The following is a 15,344-nucleotide window of genomic DNA, read 5'->3' on the forward strand; positions in this document are numbered from 1 at the left end:
ACAATATGGGTACCAATTCCTTTTCCAATTTGGCTTTAGCTGCTACTAGCAAAGAATGACAGTATATATGCTTAGTAACTCTTCTTTGCAGTTTTAGGGTTGGGGTTTTTTTGCCTTTTCGGGGGGGTTTTGTTTGTTTCTTGGGGTTTTTTATTTCTTTTTTGTTTGGTTTGGTTTGCTTTTGTTTTTAAAGAAATCCACTCATAAAAATGAGTTCCCATCCCTTCTGTATAGTTGAGTGTTTTGGTCTTTTTAAGCAAGTCTGGATAGGTAAAAAGCTTGTACCATAAACTCTTTATTTAGAATGTAGGATTCTTGTATTACATCCACCTTATGCCCTTTGAAAAGAAGAAAATTAGAAAAGCAAAACATTTTATGGGTCTAAACACTGTTAAATCAAGTACACACAATAACCAAGATACAAAGAAAATTCACACACCAGATCCCCTACTATACTTGTAGAAAGTAATCTAGCTTCACAGGAAAATAATCTTTACAAGGAAGTCCTATGCAAGAATTCAGTTCTTTATCTGCCAAAGGCAGACTATTCTCTCAAAATATTTGAGAGTTTTACCTAAAATTAGATCAGTTAGAAACCACGACTACTCAAACCAAATCTGATTTATTTCACAATGTTGCTCTTTTGGGTATATCCGTGATCCACAGCTTCTTGGTATTTAACATTAACATTAGCAAGAAGTTAACCTGTGCCAAGAAAAAATAGTGTTAACACATTGCTTTTGAGGGCATTGTTTTAATAAGACAGCTATTCCTCCTGGAATTTGTTAGCTAATGAGGCCTGATAGAAAAAACTCACTTTTGGATGACTTCATAATTAACACATCTTAGTAAATGTGGAGGTCAGAGCTCTGCTCTGACAAGCTCCTTGAGGTAGTTCGTACATTTCACATCACATACCACTAAACATCATCAAGCCACCTGTACCTGCAAAGTATCCAGGGAAAAAAAACTACCAAGGGAGATGAAGTGAATCCCTGGTGGCTAGCTGAGGCACAGCCCCAAAGAGCATCTAACAGTAATTAATGCAAGTATCCCATCAATTTCTTCTTCTGACACTGGCATTTCGTACCTTTTCTTTCAGGTGCCAACCATGCCTGGCTGCATGTGTAGCAGGGGTTAGACCTCCTATCCCCTTGTGTCTCAAGCTGGACATTTAGTCTGGTCAAATGGTGGTCAACATGTCTTCAAGAGACCAAGCTGACAGCTTGGCTATAGATTCACATTTTCAGCAAGGGCTCAATATTTCTAAACTATGTCAAACATAACTGATTAACTCAAAACAGATTAGCTTACATGTTAAAATTAAAAATAAAAGGCAAAGGTCCAAATTGGTTTTCTTTACAAAACGGCAAGAGTCAAAGTAAAGCAGCCTGGTTAGTTACAGAGGAGCAGAGAAATCCATCTTACCAATTGTTTCACTTTAACCATGTGCTGAGCACCCACTGACTGCACAATGGCGGAATTGGGCTGCGACATTTTAATACTGATCGGGGTTCCAATGACTGGTTTCAGAGGCTGGAGAGGAGTTGTTGATGAAGAGGCCACTGTAGACACCAGCACTGGCTTTGCAGAAGCAAGAGAGGTGAAGACTGGCTTGACAGCTTGGACAGCAGTCAGCCCTGATGTTGCTAACGTGGTGGCGAGGACTGAAGCTGCAGGTTGAACAGATCCCGTCGCCACTGCAGAGGAAGGAACAGGCTTCACAGTCTGCAGAGAAGGTGTTGCTGATGTGCTGGCAAGAACTGGCTTTACAACTAGAGGGGCTGTGACTGTTACAGAGGCAGGCAGGGGTTTTGTAACGGGTGGAGCCCTTGTTGCTACAGCTGAGGTTTCCAGTCCTTTTGAAGGAGATGGTACTGCAGAGGTACAGGTCGAAACCACTTCCTGGGTTGGAGTTGGCTGCTGCATACACTGCTGGATAAAGCTCTGAGGATTAGGCATTAGCTGTCGTAAGGCAAGCATGCTTTTCTAAAAGAAAAATGAAAAAACACTGAATGCAAGATCAACAGTTTTCCGCAATAATAATATGCTTGTAACTGAATGTCCTTCCTCAATATTCAATTAAATTTTCCAAGAGGCAATAAATTGCTTATTCCAAACAAGTATTGCTAAAATCCAGGCATCCTTGAATTGATGATAATACTGCTCAGTGAAGACCACAAGAAACACTGACACAGGCCGAGCTAAGGTCAACAGTCACCACAGCTTTGCTACATGTAGCCAATCCCATCTGTGGGGAAACACACATAACTCTTGTTCCTTTGTTTGTATTTTTCAATTTGGAATTTATGTTTCAGAGTAAAACAATTAAATGCTTGAAAAAATTTTGTTTTGCAAAAAAAACATGTTATATTGTAACAGCTGTGTTTATTTCATGAAGTCCGTCTGACAAGGAACTACAAATTATCCAACAAAGTCAGATCCAAGCTCTAAAGATGCAAGAACTTTTATACCAATACAGCTGTAACTACACTAGGGGGAGATACCACTTTAATAATGTCTGTAGAGCTGCAGCAAGACTTCAGCCAGTCTCTGCAACAGGAGAACAAAAGTAAAGGAATCTGGCAACATCTCATTTTTACTACAGCTGTGTTTGAAAAGGTTAATGGACAGAATAATCTTCAAGCTCTCTACAGATTTTTCTCCTTGACTGTGTATAATCTGCTATAGTTCTGAACAGGAGAAATCAGTTCTGCAGTCATCTGTATATTTTTGAAACACCCCCCCCCTTTTTTTTTTCCTCTGCACTTAACAGTTTCTAAAGTTTCTAAGAGTTTCTAGGACAGTGCTGCTGCTTTGGACTTCATGCAAAAGGAACATGTCTCACATGCTGGTATACCAAATGAACAAATCATCTGCTCATCTGGACCTTCTGCAGCACACCTGCCTTTTAACATTCACTTTTCTTTTAAAAGGCTGCTTAGCTCCTGATGCAATTTTGATACCAAAAGCATCCAGCAGACTTGAACATCAAGCAGGCTTCATAGGCTTCATTATACTTTTCTACCCCTTGGAACAGACAAAACAAAACACATGTATAACTTCATCAAAAACCTGCAGCTCAAAGATAAGAGACAATTCCAGAGAGTCCTCCCTCATAAAATTCCACTTCACTAGCTAAAAGTGAATTGGCAACAAACAGTATCACATTTCTTTCCAGAATCAAGGTGCAAACATTTCCCCCACAAACAAAGCCAGTGCAGATTCTCTTAGCACCTTAGAGAAGTGCTCCTGAAGTCATCTTCAATTTGGCACTCCATTCCATCACAGCTGCTCAGAGTTGCAGATCAACTTAATTAATTGTGTGTATTAACTACACATCCTTATAGTGCTTCAGAAAAAAGCAATTAGGGTACAAGATGTTTTAAAGGACTGGCAACACTGCAAAGTCAGCTAACATTGAGCATGTCTGAACAATATTTCTGAAGTCACAGTATATCTTTGTTTATACAGCATGCAACAAGGAGAGAGCAGTATGTCAAGAATTATGTGGTATGGACACTGCCCAAACCAAAATCCTAGGTAATACCAGCACCTGGCAGTACACTGCAGGACAAACATGCACTAGCTGTGCTGTGTTGAGTCTGACCCATGCTGAGGAACCCACCTTAACTCCTGCACAACTGCCTTGAGGTCTGTGCACTAAAGCTAGCAGCTCCCTCCATTCTCAGATGGCTTTCTAACAGCTGAGTGCACAAGGACAGCCCTGTACCTAAACTAATAAACCCTTGTGGGACCAAACAAGTGTAGTGCAGCGTAGTCACCCTTTGGCTCCTCTGCATGAGCTAGGCGGGGGCTATCAAGGCTCATCAGCCCCAGCCAAGGCCTCACTGTGCCAGATTTAGGCTGGGTCTGTGCAGAGCTAATGAGGTTCACCTGTGCTGCTTCAGGAACACAGCACAGCAGCACCTGAGCTGGCCCCAGGCAGGGGCAGCCAGCCCGTATCTAGCAGGGTCGATCAGTCAGGGCCCTGCAGAAAGCAGCTGTGCTATTTTGGAAGCCAAACTTGCCCTGGCATCAGATAGCAGAGCTCTCCTGCAACTCCGTGCAGCTACTAGGAAGCCTCTGCCAGTCACTCTGACCCTGCACTCACAGCCCAGTCCTTCTGCAGCCAATGCAGTCCCAGCCACACTGGAGGCAGAAAAGCCCATTCTTGGAGCTGTTTATTTTTCTGGCTTTTGCATGGGCATTTAAGAAGTCTCCAGGAAATTAAGAGAATAAATGACCAATACAAAAATTTTATATGTCATGGAATCTTCAAGGTTGGAAGAGAATTTTAGGATCATCCAGTCCAACTGTCAACCCAGAACTGTCACTGCAACCCCTAAACCACATCACCCAGTGCCAGATCCAGACACTTCTTAAAACACCTGCAGAGATCGTGACTCCACCACCTATCTGAGCAACTCATCTAAAATGTCTGACCACCCTAACAGTGAACATGTCTTTTCTAGTATCTAATCTGAATCTCCCCTGTTTCAGCTTAAGGCCCTGCAGAGATGACTGCAGTCTTCTAGACTCATGGCAAACTTGCTAGCAAGGTATTTAAAAGATGCTATTGTAACAAAAATTTTTATCCCACACTTACAACAGATTACCACCAGCCATGTAAAGTAATACCAACATTATCACATGCAATGTTACATGGCCTGTCAAATACCAAGGAAAATGGCAAACTACAGAAAACCTCTGTTCTAGCTTTACTACTTAACTATTCTTTCTTTATTCTCCATCATACCTATAATAAATGTCAAGGAAAAGTATAGATCTATGAAGCCTAAGAATATGGTATACATTGCAATTAGGTAAATTTAACCAAGTTTTCTGGGTTTTCACTGGGATTTAATGCTGGCTATACAACAAAGATGTTAATTTTTATTTTGTTAATACCATTCTACCATATGATTAGAAGCCTTAAGGGAGAATTTTTTAATATACGTGATTATTTGCTTGAATGGAGGTAGAGTTCCTGGGATTCTTTTCCTAAGCTGCAGTAGTCCTGTCAGACCCTTTCTGGAAAAGGAGGTAGGGTTTTTTTTCCTGCCTCCAGTTACACACAGACCAGCAGACAGATGAATAGCTTTATGAAAATTGTTCAAGCTTTAACACTGCCTAAGCAGTGCATTGCCACTGTTGTCTTCTATATTAGAACTCAGAACAGCTACTTTTGATGAGAAAGTAAGAGGGCCATCTTAGCGGAGCTGCTCTACCGTAGATGCACTAGCTTCCAAAATACTAGTCTCCACTACTCTCCAATATATGAACACAGCATAAATTAGTCCTCAAAAATGTTTCCTCCCCTCAAAAATTGTCTTTCCGAGTGCAACAGTCACACCGAGTGAGGTTAAGAACTATTTCTTCAACTGACCTGAACAAGTATCTATTTGAATGTGTCAGTTCTTTCCTTTTCTATTCTGGTCCTCCTCCCTTCCCTCATTAAATACTATATATCCATAATCAGACACTTACCTTGAGAAAAGGAACTAAATATGGTTGCGGAGATGACTTGAGCTCTATGTATAGCTTTTTTGTAAATTCTTCGGGTTCAATTTTTGCTTCCTAAGAGGAAAGTATAATTACAACACTAAGTCATAACTGAACTTACCACACTTTTTTCCTGAGATCTATCAAAAAGTCATGGAAATTCATATTATCATGGCATTGTTCAGTTTCAGGACTCAAATACCTTTTTGCTGCTACATTTAAAAAAAAGGAGGGTGGTTAGGATAGAATAATGTTGTAATTTTTGGTATTGTATTTTCCCAGTTGTTTAGTGCTTTCTTCAATTGCACGCAGTTAACACACTTTTGCATAGGTTTCCACACCCAGTCACTGAAGAGATAGAAAAGAATATGCTTCTGCATATCCCTGCTTCTGCATACCACTTATGGTAACAGTCCTCTGAATGGCAGAGTACTGTTTTCTTAATGCTTTCCACTCTGGCAACACAAACACCTCACTCAAGGGCTTGGGAAGGTTAGGAAGCTGCAGCAGACTTCTGAGATGTCTCACTCACTAATTCAGTGCCGCCACAAGAGGGTTAAGATAGCAGGCGGCCCCAGACCCTGCTGTTCTTCCTCACCCTCCCAGGTGAATCCCTGCCACAGAGTCATCAAGAACATTTCCTCCTCCAAGAAGGTTAGACACACAAAGAGCAGCAACAATCTGTTTCTGCAGAAAAATTACTCCTCTCACCCACAGAGCAGCAGTTCCAAGTTGCTACATAATCAGAGGAGGGATTTTAAAGACTACATTCAGAGACATACAGACTTACAGCAACTCTCCCATTTAGTCATTTGATTTGTTGTCTCTTAGATCTCACAGAGATGTGGATATGGATCACTGATATCTCAGTGATACAGATCCAAGTGGTTTGGTACACTACATCTCACTGTATACAAGGTGCTTGACAACCACTTTATGAAACACTGCCTTGAGGACCATTTTACTTCACAGCTGCCATTTACTCATTTCTACGTACAAAACATTATTTTCCATTTAAATCATACACATACTGAATGGCAGATTTTTAAACTACAACAAAAAGCAAACAAGTGCAGAGTCAACAACATATTACTGTCCAGTAACAACTGTTTGTTTTTTTTAAAAAGGGACAGTGTATAGTCCAGCAGGGACACACAGGCAGAGGAATCAAATTTTCACAAGGCTGCATCTTCAAACAATCTGCTCTCTGAAATTATACCTCTCCACACCACACTTTTCTAGACTGGAAAGTCCTTTGGTACCACTAGCAAAGCCACTCCACCAGCACACAGCCTTCTGCTACGGTGGAACAACAAAGCAGCAGCAGCGGTCAAATGTCATGACAAGAAGTGTCAGGTGAAAATGTTACGAAGAAAGCCCAGCTGTGCTGGGTAAAGCACGAAACAGCACACGGAAGCCACCTGCAAGGAGAGAGAGGTTGGCAGCCACCACAGTTTTCTCCAACCCACTGTTTAAAGGCATCGATAATGTCACACTTGTTCCACTGGAGCTTCACTGTCAGTTTGTAAGTCAGTTCTGTCTTGGAGTAAAGCTGGACTGCAATCTCCACAGTGATGGTCTTGCTATTGAGGACTCAAAACAATACTAACATGAAAGAAAAGCAGTTCAGACCCAGAAGCTGTGCTAACACTAACAGCTCTTCCTGCTGTCAGTTACCTCTGTGTGTAAAATGAAACAAATGTGAGGAGGGAAATAACACCACGTGATTCAGTCAAAGTAAGAGTTATCCCATAAGACTTAGAGAGGGTCAGATGTACTCATCTACAAATCCAACTATTCATCTGTTAAAAAAAAAACAGACAAGGAACAACACTATGATAAAGTAAATGTAAAAATGTATACACAAAAAATGCAGTCTTTGTTTCTAAAAAAAAAGTCTCACCAGTAGATTTTGCACTAGATTCTTCACATTCTGCCCCATCTCAGAGGCTTCAGGTCCACTAGACGCCAATTTTATTAGCGTAGCAAGAAAATTCTTGCATTTCTTCACATTCTCTAGCATCTCCTAGTGTGGAAATAAAGAGAAGACTGTTAGACATTGTACTGTCTCTCTAACCTCTGATGAACATAGAGAATGCTAATTTTTAATTAAAAACTTTTTTCCTTACTGTAGAAGCACTGGTCTGTGCTACTGTTGTGCCCTCTGCTTTCACAGAGACTGCCTTCTGGGACATAGCTTGTGCAGGTGGTCCTGTAACTGGAAGTTTTACAGGTGTTCCAGTACTCGAAGGCTTTACAGCAGTAACTGTAGTAACTGTTGCAGCTGCTGGCTGAAGAGAAAAATTAACACTTTTTAACCAAAGAACAACGTGACAAACATATTGGATTCTGCCATCATGTAAGGCAGGAAAATCCCTCTACACTACCATCTAAAATATAAATAAATGATTTTTCTCTTTGTTTTTAGAGTTTAGATTTGTTTGCTTTGAGAGGCTCTATTTAACACAGTGACAGAAGCCTCACAGTCATAAATTCTATTTATAAATCAAGCACGGGGGGAATACATTACAAAGGCCTGTTCAGCCTGAAGCACTGCCTGCAACTTTAAAACAAGAGAGAAAGGTAACCTTGTCTTGAAGAAAGCAATATATTATCTTTGCCAGGTTCTACAGTCGAAGACTAATGAATTTTAGACAAAGCTAAGCCAGGTGATACTATTCCAAAGATAAACACAACGTTTAAGTGATTATTTATCTTCCATTCTTGCCTTGAGGCTTCTCTCCCAGTTGTAACATCCCCTGCTCTTCCCATCACATGCAGAGTAGGCAAAAGACATCATGTCCACTTTGGAAGGATGCATGTGCCAGCAGAAGCTGCCAGATCAGCAAATGGACCAATAAGTTCTTCCTGCCTTCTTGTGGGCAGCAATTTGGATCTCTTTCTCCTCTGCCCGGACAGAAACCCTTATAAAATTCAGTTATTTTGAGACCTCCTTTTAAACATCTCATAATTTACCAACAGATTCAGAAGCTGCAGGAACAGAAGAGTAATTAAGGTTTAGGAAAAAAATACCTCCCTCCTTTGCAAATCAGGGTAAGTCATCATTTACAAATGAAAACCTACTCAACTGAAATATTTCTACTTTAGATTTTACAGAAAACAAACAAATAAACCATACCCAAAAATCCCACCACAGTTCACTTGATACAACAAAATGCAGTATGAATAAGACTTTGGCTTTTCAGTTGTCAAGTTGAGAAATCAAAAGCAGTGGTTTTTGTAGAGGCAGAATGAACATGCAGGTCACAGAAGAGAATGAGTTCTAGGTTAACATTTGAAACCTAAAGTTGGGTGTCATTTTTCCTCCAAGCCTATCAAGAGGAAGGGAAGTCTGGTTTTGTAGCCCGTATTCTTGTAGGTTCAGATCTGCATAACACAGTTGCTTTCATTAACTCTTAACACATTTAAACACTCCAGTTTAGTCCGACAATTGCAATTAATGCTTGTTAATTACATTGATCATAAGACAGTCAGACAGGAGTCTAACCTTATCATGGATAAAACAAAAATTTATCAAGGGTTGGACAAACATCATATAGAGTATCAAAGGGCTTTTTAAGTCTTTCAGGTTACAGAAAATAATGAACAAACACTTAAAGCTAAAGCAAAACACTGACACTTCTGCTGCATATTTGTAATTTTTTTTATCCTGGATGGGCATCCCCCCCTCCCCAAGCTGCTGCCAGCTTGACATGAAAGCAGCAAGCAGCTACCAAAAAGCTTTCCAGCTTAGGCTCCCACTGTTGGTAACACTTTAATAGCTCTCTGCAGGATCTTTGCCACTACCACTGTCTCTTCCAAGGATGAAGCTCAACAGCTCTAAGACCACAGGGAGGCAAACTGGGCACAAGAATCCCATAAACAGATGGGCAGGAGGAAGACGGATGGGGACACAGTGCTTATCTGCCAAGCTGCAATGCCCTGGGCTTTTAAAAGTTGAAAACAGGAGCTGATCTCTTGCAAATTCCAGCGTGCTTACACATGAAGACCAGAATTGCATCTTATCAGCTGAGGGAGGAAACAACAGGAAGTCTGCTGGACCCTTTTCCTAGGAAAATGAATATATGGGAATTAACTTCTGTCATCTGCTGTCAACATTTTTCACTAGTGACAATTCTCATTCTCACTTTGAGCAACAGAGAAACAGTCGCCACAAAAAATGGCATTAATCCTGCATATTTTGAGGTCATTTCAAGAGAAGAAGTGCTCTGCATTTAAATCAAAGTGCCCCAGCATGATGCTAATTAGACACTTTGCAGCTTAGTTACCCCGTCTGGAAAACAGTTAAAAAATAAAAATGTGCAGGCATTTTGTCTAACCTCAGAACCTTAAGCATTCAGGAATGTCAAAAAAGCAGAAATATTTTTGTAGATGAGGAGACTAATACTGGAATCAACAACTAGACACTCTTGCAGATATTAGTGTTCCAAGCTGTATTTTGGACAAGATAGAAGATACACAACGAAGCCAAAGAAAAGATTATTTCCTATCCACTGTCTCCCACTTTTTGTGATGACATCCTACTTCCACATCAACACTCCTCTCCTGTGACCTCAAAAAACTATCAAGACTAAGATCAGCAAGTTCTTTTAAGACTGATAAATGAATTGCTGCCATGGAAATCAGAGCCAAGGGCTCTGCCTTCCTTTTCCCAGATGATTCCATCAGCTTTATGCACAGATGCCCTTGTAAGCACTCTTCTCTTGTCCACCCCAGGGTGAGAAGCACAGTGACCATGCCATGGCAGGATGTATCCATATTGTATCTCTTTATTCTTCATTGTACAAGGAGTTACACAGACAGCTTTGTAATCCTCTGCAAAAGACAGGGGCTCCAAGGAAGCCACTCGAAGCAAAACACAACTATTAATTTTTCCTAGAGTCATCATTCCTGCTGTTTCAGTCCAGCCCTACAGGTGAACAAGTGCTCAAGTTTCTGCAATGGGGAACAAAATAAAAAAAAGGACGTACAAAAAATACTCTATGTTTATGTCTCTAAGTATCTCAGAAGAATGCAAGTTAAATTGATTACATCACAACTGAACTAACAGTAGAGAAGAACCAACCCAAAGGCAGATAGAAGTTACAAAAGGAAGTTAATAGCATGATGAATCTCAATGTTTATCCACATGAGAGTGTGAGGATGGAGGCAATTTCATCCATCAGTTGATGGATGACCTCCATCTCTTCTCCCCAGTGCAAGGGTAGTATAGTAGATGACTATTGTTTTTATATCCTAAAGATCTCTATGCAGAGATCACAAACACATGGTTTACAAGCTAGTATTCCAAAATAAATGTAAGGAATATCCTTTGCTGTTCTTAGACACAAAGCATATGTTGTTTCCATTCTAAGCAAAATAGAAAACGTATTAAGAGAGGCCTCTGGATTTTCTACTTTAGCCCAAACATTATCCATCTGTAGTGAGAAGGAAGTGAAAAAAGATCACATACAGAGTGTGAGTAGTTTTCAGTTGCCGATAACAGAACAGCAGGGAGACAAACTTGTGAGACTGTTAGTTACCACTAGCAGCAAACATATCCTCCAGTCCTTCAAACACCCTCAAGGTCAAGAACATACATCCAGCATGTTTTTCTGAATGACTGATCCTGCTCATTTACTGAGTGTTTGGTCAACTGCTACAGCCCATCTCCTTCAAACTCTTGTTCACAAAATATATGTACGAGTCAGACTTCTTCACGATTTCTCCTCCAGACTGTGACGAGAGCAGAACATGTTATTTGCAGAAAAAAGAAGCTCTCTTTTCACCACACGTGCTTATCCAGAAGTCTGTAGTACCCAAGAACTGTATCTAGGAAAAGTCTTATACTCTACAGGTCATATATAAGAGCTTCTTCAGAAGAATCCCCAAACATTTTTCTCTAAAACAAAAGTGAAGTAAGACTTAGGAAATAAGACAAAAACACTACCTAAAAATAATGAGGCCTTTCCACCCACTGTTTATTTACAGTTGTGCCTGTGGAACCCATCTGCCACACTCAATTAAAGAACAGGCTTTCAGCTACAACCTTCCTTCAGTTTTTAATGTGGGGAAAAAAATCATACACATGAAAACCAGTTTGACTGGTGCAGACAGCTCATTCTCCCCTCAACGTGGCAGGTAAATCTTTTCCCTCACTAAGAAATCAGGAAATCCAAGTAGCAGCACATTAGAAAGCCTCCATCTCCCAGAAAAGATTCAGCAAGTGAAGGAGCTCTATCACAGGGTACAAAAACACTGGAAATGGCTCTCTGAACTATTTATTTTATTCCCTGTTCATGTGCTTTCTACCATAATGAGATACGATTATCTGACACACATTGACAGAAGCCTAATTAAAAAGATATATTAAAAAATATATTCTGAAAATAATTTATTGTAAGGACAAAGGTTACCAGGCTTACTAAAAAGCAAATTACAGTAAGAAATAGGAAGAACACATCCATATTTTCTCCAGTTCTTTCTGTCATTTATTCTTGTTCCACCATACTATAAAGCTTGCAACCTACCTGTATTACAGCAGGTGGCTGAACAGTAGAAACCACAGCATTTGTTGTTTGAGATAATGTTTTCACAGTAGTTGCTACTTTCTTTACTAACTGCATGCCAGAGTTCTTTAAAAAAAATAATTATACACAGGCAGAGAATAGTTGCTGAACAAGTCAATCACACAACAGATACTGAAGTTGGGGTCACATACAAACCAAGACACATACTCCTACAATAACAATATAGGTATCATTCACATAGTCCATATAATTTAAACACTGCTCAACAAAGCTATTTGTCTACCCTTTTAATATTCAATAACAGAATTCAGAGACATTTAGAGACAACATGAAATCAGAATAAAATGGTTAAGGAAAGATGTAAATTGTTACATTTATGTACCTCCTGATTCTTGCATGCTGACTATATTACAAGAGATGGAAGCGTAAAGCCAGCAGAGCTCAGCGAAGGAGGAACAGGAAAGGTCCTTCCTCAGCTTCACTCATCTTCAGGAAAATATTCCACCATAGGATCACAAGTTTACAATTACTAGCAGTAACCCATTTAGGCAGATTTTGGTTTGGCATTTTTTTCTTAAACTGTCTGCATCATCATCATCAGAGAGGAACTCACTAATTTGAACCTTACCCACATACAACAGCTGGCAGTTTTTCTGAACTGAGAAAGCAAAGCACATAGGGATGTTTAGCGGTGCAAAACCAAACACCACCACAGTACTCAGGTGGTGTTCCAAGTGCCTATTTAAGCCTCCATCATTTATTTGTTTGCAAACCCTGTTATAACTGTATAACATACAGCTTAAATTAAAGTTATGAGAGAAGTTACCTGCACAGCACATATTCTGATTGCAGGTGTGCTGGTCGGCACAGATGGTCTCACACTTGTGTTATTTTGTGACTGGTTCTGTGCTCGTGCTATTGCTTGTTGAGATACTAGCATTAGGTGGCCACTACTGCTTCTGATAATAACAGTTCCTGTTGAAGAAAAACATTCAAATTGTTAGAAATTAAGTTATATTACAGCTTCCCTCTATTTTTGTGGATGAAGTACCTAGAACATACTGATAATGTAATACTTAGTTTCTTACTCCAAGAACAGCTGTCAAGAAATATAAGAGCTAAATGCACAACAGCTTTACTCTGCACCTTATGACAGAAAAGAATTCCTAAATTCAAGAGAAAATTCAAGAGAAAAAGTTAACTAAAAGGCCACATTGAAACACTACATGCATCCAAGATACAAATTGCTAAGCGGTTCATCATTTGAGTCAAAAAGATATTTTGGACACTTGAGAGACAGATACACCCTCTATACAAACTCTGGGATTACTTTAATTTTAAGCAGCTCTTCAACCTGCAAAATTCATCACCAGTGTCACACTTGGCTGCCTCTTCAGTTTCTGAACATTTAGGTACCTACTTAAAGGTGAATATACAGTTTAGAGAAAACTGCAATGGGGACTGAAGCCTGATTAGTACCAGTTCACGTGGCTGTATCAAGACCATCCCCTCAGCCAGAAGTGAGTGGTCTCCCATGAAATCAAGGCCACTCAGATATTTGAAACTGTCCCTCTGTCAAGGGTCTGTCCAAAAGCATGAAAATGTGTTTTTATCAAAGAAGTTTACAGCCAAACAGTGAGATTCCAGTGGAAAAAAGAAAGAAAAAAAAAAAGAAAAAAGAGGAAGAGAAGTCCTGCTTAACACCTTTCTCCCACCCCATCAGCTGTAACAAACCATTAAAAAGCAATGTGTGTTTGTATTAAAATTTTTGAATTAAAGTTACCTTACGGGCAATCAGTCATAAGCTACACAGAGTCCCATATTCCCTGCATTTGGAAACCATTCAGCTACCAATGCCTCCTTCTCCTCCCCAGTCCCCTCAGGGCTCAGCTCTAGAAAATTCAGAGGTTTCATCATGGTCACAAATAGAAAATGCCAGTTGGATATGGGGTCTGAACAGCTTCAGCCTTCAAGGGAGCTATAAAGAACCCTATCTTTGCTACTATCTCACCTCCTTCGCCTCCAACATCAGCTGCTAGAAAGTCCACCACAGAAAACACCATCCTTGAACACTCTCACTTAACAAAGGACTTTGGAATAAAAGAAAGAGGAAGGTACAGAATGTCAGATATGTAAGTAAGAGTACCCCAACATTTTTGGAGGACTGCATTAAACTTTCTTGCAAGATATCTAAGATCTGAGGAACCTCAAATCTTCTATGTCCACTTATGATACTTCCTAGTATAAAACAAGACCTCATCAATGAAACAGTTTTTTATGGTCTGGTTAGTCTGAAAGCTGTCAAAGTATTGCCACACAATACAGTCTAAAACACTGCTTTTGTCTGAGTACAAGTGAATACAACAGGAAAAGCCACAAGCTCCATGAGTTTAGTTTTGTTGGGTTTGGTTTTTTTTAAATAAACAAAGATCAAGCTATAACCACATGCTTAGTAAAGCTTTTCATCCTCCACATCTAAAAACATAAGAGGATATTGCAAGAAAAAACAGAACTTGGTATACAATTTTGTAACTTCAACATATTTTCATTTACATAGCACACACAAACTGAAAACTGCAAGAGCAGCATCTAGAGCATTCCCTCCTTTCTCAAGCAGCCTTTACTAGATGGGGCAGTTGCACAACACAGCTGCATATTCAGAAAAATACTGTTACTCCATCTGACAACTCAGCTTTCTCCTCATCCACTGAAGACTTGACTATAATTATATTTTGGCACAAATGGATCATTTAATTTAATCAATGAATACCAGAGTTATAGGAAACAGATTTCTTATTTTCTTTTCATACTATCTTATTTAGGCAGTGATTCATGGCATACAATTCATTATCAGTTAGAAAAGGGGCTTTCTTTTTCCCTTGTTCACACCACATGCTTATGCAGATTTCAATGAAAGAAAGAACGCTGACTACATTTTGATAGCAATAGCATTTCTCTCTACTCTAGGTCTACATTCAGGATGGCAGAAGTCTTGCTACTAAAGGCTTTAAGCTTTTCTTTTATAAGCTTGTTTTAAAATGTCATTGATAGCTCTAGTCTTTGAGAAGGCAGATATAAATTTATCATCTCATTCCTTTAGAGACTTGGAATGCATTAAGTTCTACTTTTCATGTATTTGGATATTTTGTCACTATTAATTATACTTGTCTGTTAGACCAAATTATCAGAAGCACAATTTCTAATTCTCTGAATCACAGTGCATATAAGAAAAAGAATTTATACCAGTCAACTGATTACAGAGCTGTTTCTGCACTACTGTTCTGAGATTTCAGTCAGCATTTGCCAGAG

General features: G+C 39.6%; 1 protein-coding gene across 1 annotated transcript in view; it reads right to left on the minus strand.

Moving 5' to 3' along the window:
• Positions 1 to 15,344, minus strand: part of TAF4B (TATA-box binding protein associated factor 4b) — a 72,895-nt gene that overhangs the window by 43,535 nt on the left and 14,016 nt on the right. The window contains 6 exon segments of the mRNA XM_071553123.1: positions 1,429 to 1,989; positions 5,491 to 5,580; positions 7,409 to 7,531; positions 7,635 to 7,796; positions 12,036 to 12,140; positions 12,862 to 13,010. Of these exon segments, the coding sequence (XP_071409224.1) occupies positions 1,429 to 1,989; positions 5,491 to 5,580; positions 7,409 to 7,531; positions 7,635 to 7,796; positions 12,036 to 12,140; positions 12,862 to 13,010 (1,190 nt within the window).

The sequence above is a fragment of the Pithys albifrons genome, chromosome 4, assembly GCF_047495875.1.
Source record: "Pithys albifrons albifrons isolate INPA30051 chromosome 4, PitAlb_v1, whole genome shotgun sequence".
In the NCBI taxonomy this organism is placed as follows: domain Eukaryota; kingdom Metazoa; phylum Chordata; class Aves; order Passeriformes; family Thamnophilidae; genus Pithys; species Pithys albifrons.